Source organism: Schistocerca gregaria, chromosome 3 (genome assembly GCF_023897955.1).
Source record: "Schistocerca gregaria isolate iqSchGreg1 chromosome 3, iqSchGreg1.2, whole genome shotgun sequence".
Lineage (NCBI taxonomy): Eukaryota > Metazoa > Arthropoda > Insecta > Orthoptera > Acrididae > Schistocerca > Schistocerca gregaria.
The window spans coordinates 353,246,464-353,272,513 of NC_064922.1; the positions used below are offsets into that span (position 1 = coordinate 353,246,464).

General features: G+C 43.5%; 1 protein-coding gene across 1 annotated transcript in view; it reads right to left on the reverse strand.

The window, feature by feature from the left end:
* LOC126355371 (uncharacterized) overlaps positions 1–26,050 on the reverse strand; it is a 1,038,787-nt gene that overhangs the window by 541,172 nt on the left and 471,565 nt on the right. Inside the window, exon 2 of the mRNA XM_050005665.1 lies at positions 7,452–7,515. Coding sequence (XP_049861622.1) covers positions 7,452–7,512 — 61 coding nt within the window. The 5' untranslated portion in view covers positions 7,513–7,515. The remainder of the gene's footprint in view (positions 1–7,451; positions 7,516–26,050) is intronic.

The window sequence follows — 26,050 nt, forward strand, 5'->3', positions numbered from 1 at the left end:
GTCCTTAGGTTAGTTAGGTTTGAGTAGTTCTAAGTTCTAGGGGACTGATGACCACAGCAGTTAAGTCCCATAGTGCTCAGAGCCATTTGAACCATTTGAACCCAACAATTTTAATACCGTTACGCACAATAATAGTGTCGATACTCGTGCAGAACAGCGAGCATGCAGGTACTTGCAGGTAAAAGGGCCAGGATAGCTCTTTGCACATGTGAAATGCTGCGCCGATGGGCTAGCACCAGGCACAACCATTGTCCATCCTCTTCCGCGTCTAAAAAATACATGATAGGTTTGATATTTAACAGCGTTGCTAAGATGTTTACTGGCTCCTTGCTACATTCCCGTTTGTATTACCAATTACGAAGCAATTCGTGGCCTAGATGTTTAGGAGGAAATAACAGTAGACTGGGATCGGAATACTGCATCGCAAATTCAAGCGAGGAAATTATTGCAGATTAATTGCTCGTACTGAGTACTAATGGGTTATCTGTAAATGTTCCACATGAAGAGCAACAACTTCTAAACCAGGACCACATTTGTATAAACTTTATTTACGATTTCCGAATTCGGTAAAGAAGAGTTACTATCATCTGATCTGCGAATATTTTATATAAAGTGTAAAACATATTATGAATTATTAAATATTTCTCTATACAGCTTAATAAATGTGGATAATATGTGAAATATACTCCACATCTTAGTTGGCGGAACGGTTGTTATAAGATGCCTTGCAATGTCAAAGTTAAAACCAGGATATACAATACGTTCAAAATTAAAATCAGTATTTACAAGACGATTCGCCAAGTGTATTCATCATATATTACAGATCACGGAGTGCTTCACTGATGCAAGGTTGGTTGGCAGCTTGATTTGGGGAAAAGACACCAAACAGAGAGATCATTCGGTCACACTGGATTACGGAAGAATGGGGAAAGAAGTCAGCCGAGCCATTTCAAAGGAACCATCATTGCATTTGCCTGAAGCGATTTCTCTATACAGCTTAATACATGTGGATAATATGTGAAATATACTCCACATCTTAGTTGGCGGAACGGTTGATATAAGATGCCTTGCAATGTCAAAGTTAAAACCAGGATATACAATACGTTCAAAATTAAAATCAGTATTTACAAAACGATTCGCCAAGTGTATTCATCATATATTACAGATCACGGAGTGCTTCACTGATGCAAGGTTGGTTGGCAGCCTGATTTGGGGGAAAGAAACCAAACAGAGAGATCATCCGGTCACACTGTATTAGGGAAGAATGGGGAAAGAAGACAGCCGTGCCCTTTCAAAGGAACCATACCTGCATTTGCCTGAAGCGATTTAAGGAAATCCTAAATCTGGATGCCCGGAAGCGGGTATGAACCGTCTTCCTCCCGAATGCGAGTCCACTGTACTGATGCAAGAACGCCCCTGGACTGGAGCGCAGCGAAAGTCACTAAAGAACATGTGACTGCTAGAGGTCCCTTGTGTATTCGTGTCATCTTCACTTGCAAATATAAATATGCAAATGTAATAAAAATGTGGTAACTTGTGTACGATTGTATTTTTTTGAAGGAAGTAGAAGATAAACTATATCCTGCAACCGGAAAGAGATACGCAAACACATGGACGCAAAACAGCAAATCGAAAAAGAAAACATATAGTTAAGATTACATCGTAAGTCTCATTTCAAAATCTTGTCTTTATACAACGGCAGATATAAGACCAAATAGACACATATTAACATTTATTGACAATACGCTTTCACACAATGATAGCGCACAAGGAGGAGAGTATTTTGCCAATTCGTAAACACATGGAACTTTCTTACTTATGGCGACATATCAGTACATATGCTTCCCGTACTATTTTTTTTCACTCCAGTGACTTATTTTTTAAGAGTTATCGACAGATAGCGAAACAAGAGTATCCTAGTACGAAAATAAACATGAAATCATGAAATTTCTTCTCTTATGTTACTGCAAAACGACACTATGAGGTTTCTCGTAATGAGGCACTCTCTTTCCGAACTGTGTCGCAGTAGCTAAGATGAGAAAGTGGAAATTATGCTGTGTTTTGGCAAAACAAGAATAATTAAACCTGGCCTTTACTCATAAATTGTGATGCTTCTTCGAATGAGAAAAGGTTAACAACTCACACAAAGAAATGTTCAAATGTGTGTGAAATCTTATGGGACTTAACTGCTAAGGTCGTCAGTCCCTAAGCTTACACACTACTTTACCTAAATTATCCTAAGGACAAACACACACACCCCCATGCCCGAGGGAGGACTCGAACCTCCGCCGGGACCAGCCTCACACACCGAGCGAGGTGGCGCAGTGGATAGACACTGTCGCATTCGGGAGGACGACGGTTCAATCCCGCGTCCGGCCATCCTGATTTAGGTTTTCCGTGGTTTCCCTTAATCGCTCCAGGCAAATGCCGGGATGGTTTCTTTCAAAGGGCACGGCTGACTTCCTTCCCCCTCCTTCCCTAATCCGACGAGACCGATGACCTCGCTGTCTGGTCTCCTTCCCAAAAACAACCAACCAGCCTCACAGTCCATGACTGCAGCGCCGAAGACCGTTCGGCTAATCCAGCGCGGCACTTACAAAAAATAAATTGCTAATTCTGTTGGAGTTTTGGTTGAATCCCCGTAACCTATCGTATTTTCAACACTGAGCGACTGGAATGGAAACTTACCAAAGGATTTTATTCCTTCTCTTGATCTGAGCAGTATTAAAATAATGATCAGCGTTCTTTCAGGCGGAATGATAGGCACATGCCAGATGCTGGTTACTCTCTTACGGTTTGTCAAACTGATAATGTGTGATCGCGAATAAAATAGTTGTTACCGAGAAAAATAAACAATTGATCTATCGCACAACACAATGGTCAGTGTATTGTCAGCAGCGGAGGATACTATGCGCGACAACAATGGTTGTGAGCTGGAGTTCGATAAACGTCATAAAAGCTTTTGTCAGCAGTACACTTCAATGAATTAAATATATCTAATCACCACACTTTTTTAGGATATTCCTACTTTCGTAATAATACCGATCATTTTTACATTTGTGTAGCCTGTTGTATAATTTTTTTATTAATGCTGATAATGTGCACGCAACAATTGAAATGCTTTTCTCATCACGGCGAGGCAATTAAAACACTGTTTGTTATTTGTGACTGCTTTTCGACTGTTTCTAGCTTGCAGTGGAAATGTGATGTCCACATGGACATAGTATAACGTCTGTTAGTACATCCATATCCAAGCAACGACAGTGAAACTTATGTAGTTCATATCTTGGATGCTTTTTAACTGAAGCAACAAGGGGGCATATCGGCAGAAATTACGCCTTTTCGACTTTTTGCAGCATAACAGACAGCAAGTAGGTAACATTGTTTTACTTTCCTGCCTTGCTTCCAAATCACGTGATTTTACAATACTTCTTACTTCCTTTTTCACTGCCGTCACGATGAATCATCTGTCCGTTCCTACGATCTGAAAACATTTTGGAGGCAGAAGATATAATCCCAGTGGCTAATGGCTCACCAGTTACTGAACTGTGCATTGTTCTTCACAAAAGAAGAAACAAAGCAAAAGAACGGTACAGATATCTGTAACTGAAAACTATTACGTACTAGCGAAAATAGATGAAGCGCTTAAACGGCGAGAAACGGAACACTACTCAGTGATAATAAATTCAGTATACCAGAAGGCTCTATTTTTCGGACGGCCAATACTTGCACTGCCCATATGCGCCATGCCAAAGTGATCAAATGGCAGGACTGCCTTCCAGCTCCTCGCCTCCCCCTTCCGTAGTGCTCGCACGGTGCGCGGCGGGAGAAACTGTGCCGCAACCACAATTCCGAGCGACCCGGCCCAGACGCGTGTCGCGTCCCAGTCGCGTCGCGTCCCAATTTGCGCGGTCCAGTATGAACCTGTGAAGTTACAAAAATGCGCGCTGCGTCGCGCCACACGCGCTACACGCGTCTCAATTTGTTCCTAGCCTGACTGACACCTACCACACGGCCCAACAAGTAGTGATGGGGCATTCCAGCCGCGCGGGATTAGCCGAGCGGTCTAGGGCGCTGCAGTCATGGACTGAGCGGCTGGTCCCGGCGAAGGTTCGAGTCCTCCCTCGGGCATGGGTGTGTGTGTTTGTCCTTAGGATAATTTAGGTTAAGTAGTGTCTAAGCTTAGGGACTGATGACCTTAGCAGTTAAGTCCCATAAGATTTCACACCCATTTGAACATATTTTTGGGCATTCCATTTCATAGCAGAACGCTATTGATTGTAGTCCGCGACACCTTTACATCACAGCGGTACGTGGACGATATTTTAAGTCCAATTCTGTAGCCGTTCATGGCAAGCCAACCTGAGCTTGCATTTCAGCAAGTTAATGCCCACCCGCACGTGGCGAGAATTTCTATTGCTTGTCTTCGTACTTGCCAAATCCCACCTTGCCCAGTACAGGATTTTCACCATCTAACGCGCCAGTTGGACATACTTTGGTACAGTATCCCTCAAGAGGGCATCTAACAACTCTGTCAATCGACGGTGAGCCGAGTAACTGTTTGCAAAAGAGCCTGAGTTAGACCAATGTGTTACTGACTTGCTCATTTTGTGAAACTCTTTCTCATGAATAAATCATCCAATTTTCCTGAAATGGTAATCATTTGTTTGCCTATATATGTACGTCACATCTACAGATTTCCGTCCCATTCGGTCCTTTTTTTTAGTGTAATTTCGCAGAACCGTTCTGGTGTTCGTCATATCGGCATGTCAGCCGGGAGAATTCCCTAGGGAAGAACGGGTGTCGTGGAGTAGTGGACCATTTGAGGTGGAGCTGATATTTTAAAAATATGTGAATTGGGAGTCAGTGATGCTCAGTGATCCACAAAGTTCATGTTGTGCCACGGTAAACAAAAAGAGTTGGCAAGCTCATTTCTTGTCCCTTGATGTTATGGGTTGAGCTGGTAGGTAGTCAAAGGACTCATACGAGAACTTGGAGACATCAGACAGCTGGAGGTAGTGCTTGATAACAACCAGGCCGACTTAGAGAGGGCAATGAATCCCAATGGAGAGGAGGTCTGGAATGCCTTCATGCTCGGTACAGATTCTTGCTGCCGCCCCAGTCTACTTTAAAATCCTACAGAATCGCTGAGGCTCTCCATGATTTCCCCCCTCATTAACTTAAGAATGGTATTATGTTTCGTTCTTGGAGGAGATACTATAAATGGGTTGTAGACCGTTTTAAAATCCTGTTGTCGAATCTGGGTGTCTTTTGAAAGACGTTAGATTTCTACAGTGTATGGTACCAGTGATATAGGAGTGCTGACAATTTTAACCCAATGTCGCTACAAAAACAAGGCAGGCGTTACTTATATAGACCGACTGTGCAGGAATAAGTGCAGAAAATTAATTAAGGTTCGGCAACAAAGTTTTCGAGAATGTCTACTCAGCAATACGTCATGCAATATATCTCGCGCAATGGTAAGACTGTGAATTTCGACCGCGGCCGCGGGTGCGTCATCGCCCAACGCTATGGTTGTGGTGTGTTGTCTTTTAAACGCCTGAGAAGTAATAAAAATGGAAAGCTAATGCAACCAGCGTAATCATGGTCGAACTAACAGCCCTCTACAAACTTTGAGCCCATCTGCCACACGTTATAAATATAAAATGAAATGACGTAATTTCAGAAACTTTATTGGTCTGATACAGATATGATAGACTGAAGCGGCGAGTGAAAATTTGTACCAAGGCCGGGAGTCTAACCCGGGTATTCTGCTTACTAGGCAGCTGCGTTAGCCAATAAGCCACCTTGGCACAGTACTTCATACAACTGCATGGATTACCCTGGTACGCCTCTCTCCTCGAGAAAATTCTCGCTGCCACCTAATACACTTTAAATTCCCCCTTGTACACGAACAGAATCGCTGAAGCTCTCCCATGTTCTGGAATATCACCTCCACGTCAAGACAATAAAGTCTCTGAAATTGTGTATTTTCATTTGTATAAATACCTGCATATGAGTTTCAGGCTTCCTCACCCATTTACGTTTGATGCAGAGGTGTTATTCCGCAACATGGAGAGTCTCGGTAATTCTGTAAGTGTGTAAGGTGGAATTTAAAGTAGACTACGGCGCCAGTGAGGATTTGGATCGAGGTGGGAGGCATGCCAGGGTAATTCGTGCAGTTGTGTTAACCAATGTGCCAACGTAGCTTAGTGGCCTGCGCACCTGCCTAGTAAGCCTGCTTTAGTCTATATAGTCGGCACGGTAACTCAGCGTGTTCAGGCAGAGGGCTAGATGCCCTCTGTAATTAAAAAATCTGAGTTAATGGATGAACAACAAACTGAAACGGGTGTCTTTCGACGTCCGCCCCGAGCCGATGCAACGAACAAAATGAGATTAAAAAAAAAAGTAAGCAGGAGACCTGGGTTCCATTCCCGGCCTTGGTACAAATTTTCACTAGCCGCTTCAGCCTATAAATATAAAATTATAAATGTACTTAATGGCAGATAAAAATTGCGTGTCGAACCGGGACTCGAAGACCGACCTTTGAATTTCGTGAACAGGTGCTCTACCACCATTTTTTCCTGATCTCATTATGTTCGCTATTGTTCGTTGCATTTGTTCGTGGCAGGCGACCCATGACATCTGTTAAAGTTAATCGTTGATCCGTTCACTGAGTTATTTTTATTACTACAGGTTATATATATATATACTAACCCTCTGACCGAACACGCTGAGCTAACGTGCCAGCTGGACTGAGCTACCCAACCACGACTCACGACTCATCCTCACAGATTTTACTCCATCGTTATGTCAACTTCTACATTCCAATACTTGCAGGACTATCACTCGTAGAAGAAAGGATGTTGAGGAAGCAACTCCCCAGGCTATGACCATATCTCTCTAATATCCCTTTTCCAGGAGTGTTAGTTCTGAAAGTTTCGCCGAAAGCTTCTATGAAGTTTGGAAGATAGGGTGTGACGTAGTAGTGGAATTAGCGCTGTGAGGCCGGATCATGAGCCGTGCTTGTGTAGTACAGTCGGTAGACCACTTGCCGTGAAAGGGAGAGCTCCGGGGTTTAAGTCCCCGTCTAGCACGCAGTTTTAATCTGCCAAAAAGTTTGAGATCAGCGCACGCTCCGGTGCAGTGTCAAAAGTGCATCCTGGATATATAATTAATGTTCGCATCTTGGAAGTACAACCATAGCAGTACAGCGTTTAAATGTCTCTGTTACCTTGTGCAGGCCCACGATGCATTTGAAGAACACACAGCTAATTAAGTTATAATAGAATGCATTTTTGAATTTCAGTCTGATGTACACAGAGGACATACAGGCGGTACATTGAAGACGGCAACTCGTACCTGACGTTCGGCTCAACCTGTGTCCTCCACTTAACGGTGCTAACTCAAGATCACGGATATCGATGTCTACGTGGTCATGTGACTCTTACCGTTACCGTGTGAGGCCGCCAGGAGCGCCACCAACAAGCCGCTCCACGCGCCCAACAGCATTCCCTGCAACAAGAAATGTAACGAAACGAGTTATATAACAAACAAAATAATTTCAAGGAGTTTTGTGGTACAGAAAAATCACTGTAGCGTGTATTCCTGACTCAAAGCTGAACATGTGCACTATAACAACTCGAAATTCATTATCTGTAGCTAATGCAAATGGACTCCCAATCCGAAATTCTCAATTTCTATATCTATTCAGGCAACAAAATCTGAATTTTACTATACAGGGTGATTTTTTCCACTGTGTGCAAACTCTAGGGATTGATCGATGAGAGGATGCGGAACAAAAAAGATCTAATGAACTTATGTCCGGAAATGCATAGTTTCCAAGCTAGAGGCCATGTATTCAGTCGAACAGTGATACAGAGACTGCGGTCTAGTACACGCTGTACCATGCAGCCACAGTTACAGTATGTGTTCAAAATGGTTTCCATGTGCCTCAATACATGAGCGTACGCACCGTAGGATGTTCTGTCTGAAGTTCTCATCAGCGAGGCAGCATCCGAACGTTGTCAAAGCCAGCATGAATACCCTGCTCCAGGGTCTCCATATCTGTTGGGGCTTGTTTGGGGAAGGAGACCAGACAGCGAGGTCATCGGTCTCATCGGATTAGGGAAGGAAGTCGGCCGTGCCCTTTCGAAGGAACCATGCCAGCATTTGCCTGGAGCGATTTAGGGAAATCACGGAAAACCTAAATCAGGGTGGCCGGACGCGGGATTGAACCGTCGTCCTCCATATCTGTAATGAGATCTGCATACACGGTACTCTTGAGATGGTCTCGTAACCAGAAATTGCACGGGTTGAGATCCGGTGAACGAGCAGGCCATGAAATTAGACCCACTAGTCCGATCCATTGATCAGGGAAGACACGATTGAGATGCGTTCGCACATTAAGGGCGAAGTGGGCCGAAGCACCATTATGTAGCAGCCACATAACCCATCGAATCATCAGTGGCACTTCTTCCAGCAGGGGAGGCAAAGTCACCCGAAAGAAAAGCCGATAGTTCTGGCCTGTTAGGCAACGTGAAAGGAAGACTGGTCCCAATATACAGTCGCCAATTACCCGGGGCACAAATTTCGGCTGCTCTGATGCTAATTATTCGCTGTCACCATACTATGGGGGTCCTGCATATTATCCCGCTGACGACTGTTATGAAAGTTGAAGATACCAATCCTCGTAAAAGTGGCCTGTGAATAGGATGGATGACACAAATCCCGGAATCCTCAAACCTGGGGAAGAAACCAGTGTGAAAACTGCTTCCAGATCGGAATGTCTGTAGCTTGTAAGCCCTCCCAACGTTGCAAGAGATAAGGATAGTAATAATTGTCATGGAGAGTGTTCCATACGGTCGTCTGGCTTACCCTGTGCTGGCGGGCCAACTGCCTGGCACTGACATGGCTGTAGCCTTCCAAAGTTTTGATCACATTTTCCTCCAACTGGAGTCCGAACGTTTCGGTTACGTCCTTCATGATTTCCTGCTTCCTGAGACAACCGTGTCTCAGACAATTGGCAAATACTGTTGAAAACATTGAACACTGAGATTGTCTCTGATACAGCCTTGCTGTCCGCCGCTCGTTGCCATTTACCTTTCCGTAAGTTAACTCCATGTTGGCAACCTCCCAATTAGAATACGGAACCACTGTGTGCAATGCTGTAGCACATCCACTACAAGGTGAGTCCGCAAGAGAAGTGAATTGGAAGCAACATTACCAATTACTATGGCAGGAGAGGGCGCTAGGGCATAACGTATAAGGAACAGTACCACCCTCTAGGAGGAAACCAACCGTACTGTAACTGTGGGGGCATGGTACAGCAAGTATTAAGGCCGAAGTCTCTGTAACCAAGCACGATTGAATAAATGGTTTCTATCATGGAAACCACGCATTTCCGGACATAAGTTCAATAGACCTTCCTTGTTCCGTATCCTCTCATCGATCAAACCCTAGAGTTTGTACTCGTTGGAAAAAATCGTCATGTATTTATTTAGGAGAGAGGAAAAATATTTTGCTCCATTACAACATCTTTCTCCATTGGTATCTTAGCCAATCTAACATTATCCTTTGAACAAAGAAACAAAAACGGAAAATCGAATGTTATCTTCACAGACATTCCAAAATTAATCTTCATCTTAAATTAAACGTGAGCGCATTTGTAGAGCATGGAATCAATACATACTTGGAACTTCTCAATCTTTTGTATCGACAAAAATGTGAATTCGTTTGGATTATAGTTACTTGATAAAAGTATAGGGATACCTCCTAATATCGTGTCGGACTTCCTATGGCCCGGCTTAGTAGAGCAACTCGAAGTGCAATGCATTCAACAAGTCGTTGAAGTCCTATGCAGAAATATTGAGCCATGCTGCCTCTGTACCTGTATACAATTGCGAATGGGTTGGCAGTGCGCTTTTTGAGCACGAACTGACCTTCCGATTGTGTCCCATAAATCTTCGATGGGATTCATGTCGGATAGAACTAGATGGCCAAATCATACGCTCAAATTTTTCAGAATTTCTTCGAACCAATCGCAAACAGCTGTGCCCTTGTTACGTGGCGCACTGCCATCCATAAAAATTCCATCGTTGTTTGGGAATTGAAGTCCATGAATGGAATCAAATGGTTACGAAGCAGTTGAAGATAACCATTTCCATTCAATAATTGGTTCAGCTGGACGAGAAGACCAAGTCCATTCCAAATAAACACAGCTGACACCATTATGGAACCACCACCAGATCGCACAGTGAGTTGTTGGCGACTTGGGTCCATAGCAACGTGGGGTTCTGCGTCATACTCGAATTGTACATTAGGTCTTAACAAGTGGCCAGGCCACTGTTTTCAAGTCGTCTCACGACTCCAGGAGAGGCGCTGTATGCGGTATAGTTCTGTTGGCAAAGGCACTTGCGTCGAGCGTCTGTTGCCATACCCCGTTAACGCAGGTTTCGCCGCATTGTCCCAACGAGTACGTTCGTCTTGCGTCCTACATTGACGTCTGCGGTTATTTCATGTTAGCACTGACAGCTCTACGTAAACGCTGCTGCTCTCGGTCGTTAAGCGAAGGTCATCGGCCACTGCGTTGTCCGTGGTGAGAGATAACGCCTGAAAGCTGGTATTCTTGACACCCTCTTGACTATATGGATCTCTAAATATTGAATTCCCTAACGATTTACGAAATGGAATGTCCTATGCGGCTAGTTCCAACTATCATTCCGCGTTCAAAGTCTGTTAATTTCCGGCGTACGACCATAATGACGTCGAAAACCTTTCCATATGACTCGCCTTAGTACAAAAGACAGCTTCCTTAATACACTGGCCTTTTATGCCTTGCGTACGTCATACTACCACCATTTGTGTATGAGTATATCGCTATCCAATGGCTTTCGGGAAGGCCACAGTGGCCGAGCGGCTCTAGGCGCATCGGTCCAGGATCGCGCGACCGCTACGGTCGCAGGTTCGCATCCTGCCTCGGGCATGGGTGTGTGTTATATCCTTAGGTTTAAGTAGTTCTACGTTCTAGGGGACTGATGACCTCACAAGTTAAGTCCCATAGTGCTCAGAGCCATTTGAACCATTTTTTGATGGCTTTCGGCATCTCAGCGTAGATCACCAACACAGGCAGGTACAGTCAGTTCTACAAAAAAGTGTATGCCGTTAACTGTATGAAATAAAAGACACTATTATTAATATATGTATACATGAAAATACATGTTATTGCTAATTGCACAATTACCTAATTGTTAATCCAATCGCTGCCATTATCTATACAGATTGGCACCTTTTTTGTATGCTTTTCACGAGATTTTCTGCATATTCTCTCCATAACGATCTCCATACCATCCTGATTTTATATGAGAACTGCTTTCCTTTAAGTTTCATCTTAACATTTCCGATTGGATTTGCATCCGGAGACATTGCAGACCAATTCGCTGTGGACATCCCATTGTCTTGTTTTCACAGTGTGCAGAGGCGACTACGAAGTTTCGCATCATTAACCTATTGAATCATCCCGTTTGCCTAGTTTGAACCAAATAACTTCTTAGCGCACTTCAGAAGGCATTTTTTATGAATATGCAAATTTCTTCAACGTTTAAATTGACTGTAAATAAGTGCAAATAGCCAAAACGGCAACCGATAAAACAAAACATTCAATTCTCACACTGTTTATCTCTACACTGTCCAAAAGCGCATTGAGTATAGATTCGAGACCACTACCAGTGATGCCGCTGAGGACGTTACATTTAAAATCAAGGCGTACACTTTCTTGTGGAACTGATTGTATTACTCTTTTTCACTCAAAAGCTTTGTTATTTAGCGATACGGCAAAATTAAATTGCGTTAGCTGTGTTATGGAACTGAATAGTTGTTTTAACCTATTTCTGACATACATTGTATGCGTATACAACCATGTAACCACATCATCATGATTTTGCTTATCTTTATTTCCTGTGACCAGGTATTTACCCCTACATTGACGTTACTTAGATTTCTTCTCCAACTCTTGAAATGTACTGTCTGCAACTTCAGTTTACATAACCTTTCCTGACAGATTAAACCAGTGAGGAGGAGTTCTAACCTAGCATTTCCAATTTTTGTTGACAGCACATTGTAAGGTTTAGGAAAAGATGAAGCATCACGTTTTTCTCCAGCAATGAGTCACATTATTTAGATCTGAGGAGAGTTCTCTGTACATTAAATTTTAAACGGCACAACTTCCACGCGTGGAAGAATACGGCCCATCATCCACCGAATGAAAGCTCTGTTTGACACTCTATAAAATCTTGGTACCTGAAGTCTGCAATTGCAGCCATCACATCTAGAAATCTGATACTCTCATTGAGATACTGAAAGGGATACAGCAAGCCCCAAGTGACATTACGATCAGTTTACGGAAACACTGATACGAGATGTACTGAGGCTTGTAACTAGCCATTTTCCACCTGGCATTACGAAATTTTTCCACACATGGTGACGTCCACTTATTTTCCGTACAACGCAAAATATTACACCACCGACGGTGCGGCTATGGGCTCTACATAATCACCACCTATTGCTAAATTCTTTATGGAATATTTTGAAGAACGAGCTTCACATTCTGCTCCTCTCCGTTCAAACTGTTTTAGTATTTACGAGGCCTGAGGAAACGGATGTACAGCTTCAGTTCTTGGACTACATCAGGTTCCCTGCGGAAGTAGGAGCGGAAGTCAGGTTGCCGGATTTGGACGTGTAGACTGAACATAATGTGGATGGACTTTGGGTCATTCTGTGTACAAAATTCCGACTCAAAGAGGTCGTTATATAAATGAGGGTAGTTTCAACCATCTCGCGAAAAGGTATCCTCTCCTGAGCACTTTATTATGCGGAGTGCAAAGAATGTCACCCAATGATCACTTGGAATTTGACTTTTTCTCCTCCCCTGCGCTTATGTCTTCATCTCAGAGTAGCACTTAACCACTGCGTCATCAATTATTTGCTAGATGCATTCCAATCTCTGTTTTCCTCTACAGCTCCCTCTAGTACCATGAAAGTCCCTAATGTCTTAACACATACTCTGCCATTTGCTCTCTTCTTCTTGTCACTGTATTCCCTATGTTCCGTTCTTCGTCACTTCTACGGAGGACGTCCTCATTCCTCACCTTGTCAGACTACCTGATTTTCAATATTCCTCTGTAGCACCTCATCTCAAACGCTTCGCTACACCTCTGTTCAAGTCTTCCCACAGTCCATTATTCACTACCAAACAATCCTGTCCTCCAAACGTACATTTTCAGAAACTTCGTCCTCAAATTAAGGCCTGTTTGATACTAGCAGACCTCTCTTGGCCAGGAATCCCCTTCTTGCCAGTGCTAGTCGGTTTTCCTCCATCGGTCATGGGTTATTTTGCTGCCTAGGTAGTAGAATTCCTTAACTTCACCTACTTCGTGACCACCAGTTTTGATATTAAGTTTCTCGCTATTCCCATTTCTGATACTTCTCGTCACTTTCGTCTTCTTCCGCTTTACTCTTAATCCACATGGCAAATAAGGTACTAGACCACTATTCTGACCTAAGCGTACTTGTGTTCTACAGTGTACCATGTGAATGTGGCATAGCACTGAGCGCAATATACGGCCCATCAAGTTTAGAGATCAAGAGAAATCAGCGATAGGGGATTACAGTCTTATAAAGTGGCACAAGATCAAATTCGAGAAAACGGAAAAAACAGAGGTCCCCTCCCATGCATCGAGTTACTGGAATTCGGTTAGAAAAGAAGCGTTAGGAATTTAGATGTGCGGTAACAAAAATTAACAGAGATGGGATTGTAGTCGAGTGACGCGTGGAGATGAGGTCTTTAAAGGAACGTCTTCAAATAAACACAGCCAAAAATCGAAAATCTTAAGGGCGTAGGTGTTGTTTGAGGTGGTCTCCTTTCCCTTTCCGCCCTTCAATAGCATCCCAGTGATGAAGGGCAGGGGGGATGGGGGGGAGGTGTAGTGCCACAGTGCCCATTTCCAGCATTTGCGCACGAGAATCCCGCCTTCCAGGTTACGTCATAGCGTCTATAAATGCTAAAATTCCAAGCGACATCATCCGACAAGCTTTTACTCCCCAGTAAAAAATGCAGACTCTGCTGTTGACTGATACTCACACCTCCTGGTGAAGCAGATGGTGATAAGAGTCTTAACTCCGATTTCACGCGGTCTCAACACAAGAAGATTTTATATGTAAGTGTTACTTGATAATGTCATTAACTACACTCCTGGAAATGGAAAAAAGAACACATTGACACCGGTGTGTCAGACCCACCATACTTGCTCCGGACACTGCGAGAGGGCTGTACAAGCAATGATCACACGCACGGCACAGCGGACACACCAGGAACCGCGGTGTTGGCCGTCGAACGGCGCTAGCTGCGCAGCATTTGTGCACCGCCGCCGTCAGTGTCAGCCAGTTTGCCGTGGCATACGGAGCTCCATCGCAGTCTTTAACACTGGTAGCATGCCGCGACAGCGTGGACGTGAACCGTATGTGCAGTTGACGGACTTTGAGCGAGGGTGTATAGTGGGGATGCGGGAGGCCGGGTGGACATACCGCCAAATTGCTCAACACGTGAGGCGTGAGGTCTCCACAGTACATCGATGTTGTCGCCAGTGGTCGGCGGAAGGTGCACGTGCCCGTCGACCTGGGACCGGACCGCAGCGACGCACGGATGCACGCCAAGACCGTAGGATCCTACGCAGTGCCGTAGGGGACCGCACCGCCACTTCCCAGCAAATTAGGGACACTGTTGCTCCTGGGGTATCGGCGAGGACCATTCGCAACCGTCTCCATGAAGCTGGGCTACGGTCCCGCACACCGTTAGGCCGTCTTCCGCTCACGCCCCAACATCGTGCAGCCCGCCTCCAGTGGTGTCGCGACAGGCGTGAATGGAGGGACGAATGGAGACGTGTCGTCTTCAGCAATGAGAGTAGCTTCTGCCTTGGTGCCAATGATGGTCGTATGCGTGTTTGGCGCAGTGCAGGTGAGCGCCACAATCAGGACTGCATACGACCGAGGCACACAGGGCCAACACCCGGCACCATGGTGTGGGGAGCGATCTCTTACACTGGCCGTACACCCCTGGTGATCGTCGAGGGGACACTGAATAGTGCACGGTACATCCAAACCGTCTTCGAACCCATCGTTCTACCATTCCTAGACCGGCAAGGGAACTTGCTGTTCCAACAGGACAATGCACGTCCGCATGTATCCTGTGCCACCCAACATGCTCTAGAAGGTGTAAGTCAACTACCCTGGCCAGCAAGATCTCCGGATCTGTCCCCCATTGAGCATGTTTGGGACTGGATGAAGTGTCGTCTCACGCGGTCTGCACGTCCAGCACGAACGCTGGTCCAGCTGAGGCGCCAGGTGGAAATGGCATGGCAAGCCGTTCCACAGGACTACATCCAGCATCTCTACGATCGTCTCCATGGGAGAATAGCAGCCTACATTGCTGCGAAAGGTGGATATACACTGTACTAGTGCCGACATTGTGCATGCTCTGTTGCCTGTGTCTATGTGCCTGTGGTTCTGTCAGTGTGATCATGTGATGTATGTGACCCCAGGAATGTGTCAATAAAGTTTCCCCTTCCTGGGACAATGAATTCACGGTGTTCTTATTTCAATTTCCAGGAGTGTATAAATAGAAACTTACTCTACTTTCGTTCTTGGTAATACTGCTTAAAGTATGGAAAGAATGGAATGCTTCTGTCTCTTCAACCATTAATTTGGATATTTAGCTTTTTCAAAACAATAACCAGTAACGCAGATGTGGTATCAGCAGCATATGAATGTGCCTCAAACTGTTCGCAAAAATCGATCTCAACCTCCTCGTAAACACAAGTCTGAATTTCTAGTACAGGAGTCATCTGTTAGAAGGCACGTTGGTGCTGTTTCTCATTGGTATAGCGGGGACAGTGGAATCGGCGCAACAGAATTTCTACTATATGTACCGTGTGAAACTGTGTGTATTACACGCCTCGATTCGCTGTGCAGAGTTACTCGAGTCCTGAATTTCAAACACAAGTTGCTTGCTGAAACCGTACGTGGAACTTCAACTCGATGCCGTGAAAATAAAAGAATAACTGTATGAATTTGCTACGAACCTTAAGTGCAACATGTAAATCATACCGCATGTTCACTGTGTAGCTACGGATAAACCGTCAGCTGTGAGCGTTATATTCGCAAGTCCTCTTCGGGTACATGTGCAGCTGCTCATCACGGTTTAATTGGGTCGAGACAAGTCCCGCTTCGAGAACCGAGATATGTGCTCCAGTCATAATAACGACCTGACACTACAGCGTAGCGAACGTTGCAGATATGGAAATACTGTTAAATGGTGTGAAGTTGACTGCTGAAGTGAAGCTGACCGAGAAGTTTATAAAACATTTTATGTTAATTAACTACAGATTTTTGATAGAAATTCTTTTCTTTTAGTTGCTATATTTATCGTTTCGAAGTTCCTAATACGTGGCAATGGCTGAAACCATGCTTACATTTTTTTTTTTCGCGTCATCAGTCTTCTGCCTGTTTTCATGCGGCACGCCACGAATTCATGTCCTGTGCCATCCTCTTCATGTCATAGTAGCTCTTGCAATCATAGTAGCACTTGCACTCTACGTCCTCATTCCTCATTTATTTGATAGATGTATTCCAATCTCTGCCTTACTCTGTAATTTTTGCCTTCTGTAGCCCCTCAAATACCATGGAAGTTATTCACTGATGTTTTAAGAAATGTGTTATCATCTTGTCCCTTTTCCTTGTCAGTGTTTTCCACATATTCCTTTCCTTTCCGATTCGGTTCAGAACCTTCTCATTCCCTACCTTATCAGTTCACCTAATTTTCAACATTCGTCTGTAGGACTCCATCTCAAATGCTTCGATTCTCTTCTGTTCCAGTTTTCCCACAGTCCATGTTTCACTACCATACAACGCTATGCTCCAAACGTACATTCTCGGAAATTTCTTCCTCAAATTAAGGCCTATGTTTGATACTAGTAGATTTCTCCTAGCCAGGAATGCTCTTTTTGTAAATGATAGTCTGTTTTTTTGACGTCCTCCTTGCCCCGTTCGTCATTGGTTATTCTGCTGCCAAGGTAGCAGAATTTCTTAACTTCGTCTACTTCATGAACATCAGTCCTGATGTTAAGTTTTTCGCTGTTCTCATTTTTGCTACTTCTTATTACTTTCATCTTTTTTCTATTTATTCTCAGTCCATATTCTCTACTCATTTGACTGTCCATTCTTTTCAGCAGATCATGTAATTCTTCTTCATTTTCACTCAGGATGGCAATGTCATAAGCGAATCGTATCATTGATGTCCTTCCACCTTGAATTTCAGTCCCACTCCTGAACCTTTCTTTTATTTCCATCATTGCTTCTTCGACATACAAATTGAACAGCAGGAGAGAAAGCCTATATCCCTATGTTACTCCATTTTTACTCCGAGCACTTCGTTCTTGATCGTCCACTCTTATCATTCCTTCTTGGCTCTTGTACATATCGCATATTACCCGTTTCTCCCTATATCTTCTTAGAATTTAGCACATCATTCACTATTTGACATTGTCGAACGCTTTTTCCAGGCCGACAAATCCTATGAAAGTGTCCTGATTTTTCATGCCTCCATTATCAAGAGCAACGTCAGAATTGCCTTTCTGGTGTCTTTATCTTTCCTAAAGCCAAACTGCTCATCATCTAACACATCCTCAATTTTCTTTTCGATTCATCTGTATATTATCCTTGTCGGCAACTTCGATGCATGAGCTGTTAAGCTGATTGTGCGGTAATTCTCGCACTTGTCAGCTCTTGCAGTCTTTGGAATTGTGTGGATTATATTTTTTCTGAAAATCAGATGGTATGTCGCCAGATTCATACATTGTACTCACCAACGTAAACAGTGATTGTGTTGTCATTTCCCCCAATGATTTAAGAAATTCTGATGGAATGTTATCTATCCAGCCGGTCGCTGGTGAGTAACTTAGGTTAGTTAGGTTTAAGTAGTTCTAAGTTCTAGGGGACCGATGACCTCAGACGTTACCCATAGTGCTCAGAGCCATTTGAACTATTCTTTGTTATCGATTCCTCCTGCCTTACTTCATCTTAAGTCTTCCAAGGCTCTCTTAAATTATGATTCTAATACTAGATCCCCTATCTCTTCTAAATTGTCACCTGTTTCTTTTTCTATCTCATCAGACAAATCTTCCACCTTCCATATTAACATTATAACTGCTGTCAGTTACGACAAGTAAACTTCTGAACCGATATCCATGAGATTTGGCGTGAGATAGCTTGAACCCTGGTGCAGAAAACAGGCTAATTTACGAAGTGTGTAGTACAATATTACTCAAATTAAGGAAAAATATTTAGGCCTGAAAAAGCTATTTACTCTTTTATTTTTTATCATATTTTCATTCGTGTGACTGACATAAAACAACTGACGTGTCTAACTCTTATGATCATTGTGCGTTGACCCTCCAGAATGATAACCAAAGCAGTAATAAACAGCTATTATATTTACGTATTTACAGTCACACAAACAAAATTTTGCAAGTTCTTCGTGGAATTATAGTGAAGTTGACCATCTGAGGAACTTGGTGTAAAGCTGATCTCCTTTCCTCGACCCCTTTTATGAACCATCATTCGTGAATGCGACAAGAATCTGCCATAAGGAACCCTGCAACAATGTGTCACAGTGGATGCATCAACAACTGTCTGTAATAGTCTAGTGCTGTAAGAAAGTCCTTGTTGTAAGTTCAAAATGTTCAGATGTGTGTGAAATCTTATGGGACTTAACTGCTAAGGTCATCAGTCCCTAAGCTTACACACTACTTAATCTAAATTGTCCTAAGGAGAAACACACACACAGCCATGCCCGAGGGAGGACTCGAACCTCCGCCGGGACCAGCCGCACGGTCCATGGCTGCAGCGCCACAGACCGCTCGGCTAATCCCGAGCGGCTTGTTGTAAGTGCCTCTGTTATAGGGGAAGTGGAAGTTTGAGGGAAAGTATACCATCACTGGTGATAGGGCAGTTTCACTGGCTCATTTAGTGAAAGTGTACTAATGATTCCAGTTCTGTCAAACAATACACATTTCCTAGGGATAGTCCACTGTCACTAGTGAATGTATACTTTCACTGCCCAGAGGTACTGAACGTGAACCATGGCTGTTATAACAAAACTGTCGTACTTCGAAAGGTGCATTTATCACTATTGAAAACATAGTCATATTACGTAAAGTAATACTGGAACTGGAACTCACACAGTACAGCCCTTTTCCACTGTTGTAAAGTAACGACCTGAACACTGCCGCATTCTTTGCGCTTGTTCTTCTAAGCACTTGTACGATTCAGTTCTGTGTTTTTTAACTAGCATTTCTACTTTGAGCTGCACATCACATTTTTGTTTTTCCAAAAGCATTTAAGACGCTTATATCTTTGCTGGCGGTTGCATTTGAAGAATCCCAGGCCGCTTCCTATCGACAGAGGTGGCGAAACTGTTCTCAGAGCAACAGTTTTCGCTGCTGGAACTTTCGCCTCTGATATTATTCTTAGAGAGCAAGTACTGAAGTGAGACCTGAAAGAAAATGTTGTAGCCGCAGCGGCATATCGTATCGTCCCTTCCATAATTATTTAAAAATAATTTATTACCGTGTGTATAGTTGTCTCTGTGGTGTCACCTCCAGACACCACACTTGCTAGGTGGTAGCCTTTAAATCGGCCGCGGTCCGTTAGTATACGTCGGACCCGCGTGTCGCCACTATCAGTGATAGCAGGCCGAGCGCCGCCACACGGCAGGTCGAGTCTAGCGATTGCCTAGCACTCGTCCCAGTTGGACAGCCGACTTTGCTAGCGATGGTTCACTGTCTACATACGCTGTCATTTGCAGAGACGACAGTTTAGTGTAGCCTTCAGGTACGTCATTTGCTAGGACCTAGCCAGGCGCCATATTCAGTTACTATGTCTTCTGAACAGATAATATTGTGACTAATGTACCGTCAAGAACGACGTTCATCATAAATGGATTAAAGTTAAGTATGAAACTAATTACGTCCGCTTTCTGAATACTCATTCCTCGTCATGTTCCAGACCTCACGTCAGTATAGTCCTCCCCTCCTCACGCCAGCCTGCGTGAGCTAAAACGCGTGCATTTCGGCCTCCTCTAGTAACACGGTGTTGGCACTTATGCCAACTACAACAGTCTCAGCACACAATCTCTCGTCCCGATTCGGTAGAAGCCATTGGCCTTTGTCTCGAAGACGACACCCAACATCGACCTAGCATCTCCTCTTCCTCTATCGAAGTCAGTAACTGGAACTCACACAGTACAGCCCTTTTCCACTGTTGTAAAGTAACGACCTGAACACTGCCGCATTCTTTGCGCTTGTTCTTGTAAGCACTTGTACGATTCAGTTCTGTGTTTTTTAATAGGCAGTAGTCATTATTAACAGGAATACTTTCTTTCTCTCTGTATTCAACCTCTGTTCCTGGTGTATGTTAACCTCTTTCAATGGAGGTTTACTGTGATCATTATCCAGCAACTTTTCAGTCCCTGTCTCACTGCTAACACTCACTTGATTAATTATATTTTCAAGGTCATAAACAGAGTGAACGTTCATCAATGCTTCAGGAGGTAAACGTACTGAAGACCAACCATGTTTAGGAGGGCAGCCAAACATCGATCTTTTAATTCCAAACAGTAGAGCGCTCTTCTTTATTAGCTGCACAAATCTTAATACACGGCTCCACTCTGCTGCACTGTGCTCCTGCATCCATGAAGTTAGCATATTTTGCGTGTCTTGATTTGCTCGCTCTACGCTACCTTGTCTCTGACTTCATCTATGTTTACCGCGGACAATCTTAAAATTGGGCCACAGTTCAGTTAAGTTGCTCATTATTTTGTAAACGAAGTCTCTATCATTGTCATGCTGCAACACTAAGGGAGCGCCCAACAACGTAAAAATCTCAGTAATGTTATCACATACCTCTTCAGCTGTTTTGGACTTCAGTGGCATGAGAACAACGAATTTAGTGAGGTAGTCCTGATAAACCATTACAAATTTGTAATCTCCAATTGGTTGCGATTGGAAGTCGATGAAATCAACTTGATTTCTGGAATTTAGCTCCTTCAACAGCATTGGCTTCACTACCACTCCTATTTTATGACCTTTTTCCTTTTGTAAACAAGGCCTACACAAAGATAAATTTGGACATCTCTATATGTTATATTACAGAACTTTGACTTTAAGCATTTTATCACTTGGTCGCATCCACCGTGGTCAGTCATTACATGAGCATCATACAGAATACCATACAGTTCTTCATCGTAAACATAGTATTTAATATTACCTTCTTCTCTTACAACTTGTATTAATTTGGTTACTTCATTCACTTCCTACACTTCATATCTCTACCAAAACGTGTAGTCGTTGACGCCCCTCTTTCTTCCGGATTTTAGTGATTTAGCCTTGCTGGTAAGTGACTCGTACGTTTCTCTGTCAATGAAGACAGAATTATAAGTAAGATTTCCCCATTGCACTCTTAGATGTTCGTAGAGCTTCACTGATTGAACCATAGCGGCACTGATGTGAATCGTAACTGCACTTACGTCAACCACAGCTGGTCTGCTGTAAACTGTAACTGCACTACGGTCAACCGTAACTGCACTGCTATATAACATAACAATAACTAGCTGACGACAATCACATCCATGCTGATGCGTGGTAGCATTGTTGGACGCACCATTAATAACCTGGGAGCAGCGACGCTACACCTTCACTAAGGGTTACTATGCTACTGTACACTTTCCCTAGCCGAGTCCAGTGATTGTTCATCTTCACTAGTGGGCGTGTTTTTTCACTTTACGGTAAGATCTCACTGGTGTGCATCCACTACGGATGGTTTACCTTTCCTAATCTTTCACTTGCACTATAGCACCTGTACGTTAACTTAAGAATTTGCCACGCAGACTGCAGCTTTCTTTGTTGCATCATACAGATAAGATCGTAAGAGCAGTCAGTGTGAAAATGCAGCAGGCGTACAAACTTAAATAGTTTGAATTGAAGAAATATAGCCGATATGTTCATTATTGCATTGCACCGTCAAATGGCGCGAAGTTAGCCACTGCCTTGAAGTTGACTGAAATTTAAACACAAAAAATACAAAAAATTTGCCAAACACAATAGGTAGTAGGGAGAATTTTTCTTGTGAAGTTGAGATATCGGGGTTCAGTGTACAGTGAAAACGTTTTTAGTATGTGTTTATTCGGGAATTCAGAAACAAGTTTTGATCACATTCTTATCCTAAGTCTTCTTTGAATGCTACTCTGAAATTAGTATCAGACCTTATTTATTGCCTATTTTTCGGTTATTGATAAAGTTTCAGAATTCAATGGTAGGTGGGATGGAGCTGATCGACGAAGATTTTTCCCCGATATTTATACCAAAAGATGAAAAATACCAAAAATTTTAATACTACAGCGCAATACCCATTTTCTTAAAGAAAAACCGATACATTAATCTCATCGGTTTCAGAAATATCTAAGTTTTAAGTCCAGACTCTATCAATTTCACCTCATTTGTCAGTGCTTGCTCGTACGCACCTGATTTATTGCCTAACGATGTTTTCTACTTCATATCAAACAAAAAAATGTAATTTCCTGGCAGATTAAAACTGTGTGCCGGACCGAAATTCGAACTCGGGACCATTGCCTTTCGCGGGCAAGTGCTCTACCAACTGAGCTACACAAGCACGACATCCCCCAGCCAGTGGCTATGCCATTTCTCGGCAATATCCTTTGTTTCAGGAGTGCTAGTTCTGCAAGGTTCGCAGGAAAGCTTCTGTAAATGTTGGAAGGTAGGAGACGAGGTACTGGCAGAAGTAAAGCTGTGAGGACGGGGCGTGAGTCGTGCTTGGGTGCCGGACCGAGACTCGAACTCGGGACCATTGCCTTTCGCGGGCAAGTGCTCTACCAACTGAGCTACACAAGCACGACATCCCCCAGGCAGTGGCTATGCCATTTCTCGGCAATATCCTTTGTTTCAGGAGTGCTAGTTCTGCAAGGTTCGCAGGAAAGCTTCTGTAAATGTTGGAAGGTAGGAGACGAGGTACTGGCAGAAGTAAAGCTGTGAGGACGGGGCGTGAGTCGTGCTTGGGTAGCTCTGGTGGTAGAACACTTGCCCGCCAATGGCAATGGTCCCGAGTTCGAGTCCCGGTCCGGCACACAGTTTTAATCTGCCAGGAAGTTTCATATCAGCGCACACTCCGCTGAAGAGTGAAAATCTCATTCTGGAAAAAAAAATGTATCGACAGCTAAGAACACCACCTTAAAAAACTGTTGCGTTGTTCCAAAAATTTGCTTTCGATGTACCGATATGAGAGTACAAAATACGCTTTCAGAACTGATTGTGAACGCATTTGAAACTGTATAACTTTTCAGGGTGAATATTTTTAAAAACAGTGAAGCGACCTGTACAAAGAAGTGTTTTTTCCTTCATTTTTATTAAAAAGGCGGCACTGTATGATTGAAATGACCACTGTTTAAATTCATTTTATTCCAACACCTGCTGAACTGCACTACTGCACTAAAAGATTATTGCCCGTAGACGAATGACTAAAATTTCTCTCTGGTCCTCGTTTTTTTTTATTCACCAATACGAGGCATCTGTACTCAACCGCTGCATTTCCAGTTCTGGTTGAAAATTGAATGTTTATGCAAATGTGTTCACCGCAGCTGACGTCATTTTATTGTATGGACGACTGTCATTTGCATTTAACCACAATAATTCCACATTTTGAAAGAAATAATCCGCATTGGCTGTAGAATACTTTTTGTTAAAAGTCGCGATCGGTTTCGCGCCACTAGAAGACGCATCCTTGGTGACACAATTTTTTTAACGTAAGTCATCGCCGAAAGATAACCGCCTTAGACCCACTCCCCATAAATCGCGTCATGTCGTGAACAAATAGCGCAGTCCTTATTGTAAAACGAAGGTGGTCGCAGAACCGCGCCACAAGGAGGAAGGTGACTGAGCGGCACCTGCATTGCGTACTGCCACTCAAGCACCAATGGTTTCTTCATCCGAGGAAAGTGGAAGGATACGCCGGATGCTGCTTAGGGAGAATACGGGAAGTGAGTCAAAATTTGACAACCCAAGGGAGCAGCATTTGTGACTGACTATGTCCTGTGCACAGTGAGCTGGGAATTTATCGTCGACCAAAGACTTCCTTGCACAAGTTCCTTTGACGGTTCGTCTTCACAGTCTTCTATAACCTCTCCAGAAATTTCAGTAGCATGTTCTCGTTATGATTTGCTCTTTGCGGGCATATTCTGTTATCACCACACATGACAGTCTTAATAGACATTCGGCATCATCTTGCACGGTGATGGTTTTGCCTTAGCCTCTTTCGGCGATGGAAAATCCACATGTTTCGACTACTTACATTACTCATTTCTCTCTGGGACAGACTGATACACCCATAATTTTTCTATAGTGATTAGACAACTAAAGAAGTCATCTCGACTGACCTGCCCGAGTTGGAAAATTTCCGTTGCTGTCTCGTTTCGGCGGACTTTTGAGTGCTAGTGAGCATTCCCGGAACCCGGCGGGCTGCTGCTTTTGTCGCGTTCTGAATCTCGTGCAAGATTTTGAAAACTAATCAATGCATGAATTTAACTTTTTTCACTGTTGTCTTTACTATGACACACCGTGAGCTGCACGTCTCTTCGGATTCCCGGTTTTTCACAGAGAGATGTTTAGTCACATCGCGCTTTCTTTTCTTTTTTTGTTTGAGTCATCAGTCTCCTGATGGTTTAAAACGGCCGGCCACGAATACCTTTCCTGTGCCAACCTCTTCGTCTCAGTACAGCACTTACAACGTACGTCTTCAATTATTCGTGGAAATATTCCAATCTCTGTTTTTCTCCATAGTTTCTACTTCCTACAGCTCCCTCTAGAACCATGGAAATTATTCCGCGATGGTTTAACAGATGTTACCATCCTGTCCCTTCTACTTGCCAGTGTTTTCCATACATTCCTTTCCTCGCCGCGTATCTGGAGAACCTCCACAGTCCTTACCTTGTCAGACCACCTGATTTTCTTCTTCTGCAGCATCACATCTCAAATGCTTCGATTCCCTTCTATTGCCGTTTCCCCACAATCCATGATTCACTATCATACAATGCCGTGCTCCAAACATACATTCTCAGGAATTTCTTCCTCAGACTGAGGCCTATGTTTGATACTAGCAGACATCTCTTACCCACGAACGCCTTTTTGGCTAGTGCTGGTCTATTCCCTCTGCACATTCCATGGTACCATCCTTGCTTTTAATTTCACCGAACGTTGTTTTGGATATTCTGTATGGTGAGTCAGTCATATCTTTCCACTTTTCCTGCAGCCATTTCACTTTTGCGTCCCTGCACTTCCTGATTATTGCATTCCAAGTGACGCGTATGCCTGAATTTTCCAAAAATTTTTGTACTTCCTTCTTTCGTCGATCAACTCTGAGTGTATTGTTAGAGAACACTTCTATCAGATCAGCTTGGCTTATTACAGCGATGTTTCCCTTCAAACGCAGCAAACTATTTATCACACGATATTTTTATCAAAGGACAGTGACATTTTGTACTGGCTCCTCTAGCTGTGTGGTGCTACACTGTGGTGTGGGGATTCCAATGTGTTGCGACGGCCCTTTGTATATGATAATCAGTCTCCTGCCACACACTGGTAGACGTGACACCACCAGCAATCGACCATATGTTCGCCCTAAAGATGGCCCCTGCGATGGGCTGAAACCGGTCGGCACCAAATAAATGAAAAACTCGGTTAAGACTGTTTTCTTAAAACTAAGTTAATTTATATTAATCGATGTCACTCCACAACCATGTTGTTCAAGTATGATAGAAGATAATTGGAATAACATCATATCGCTTCTCCATGAACTCTTAACAGATCATGAATCTTGCATTGTTTTACGTAGAGAAGAAATACATGCTAATGTTTCCCCTCTGTGTAAATAAGAC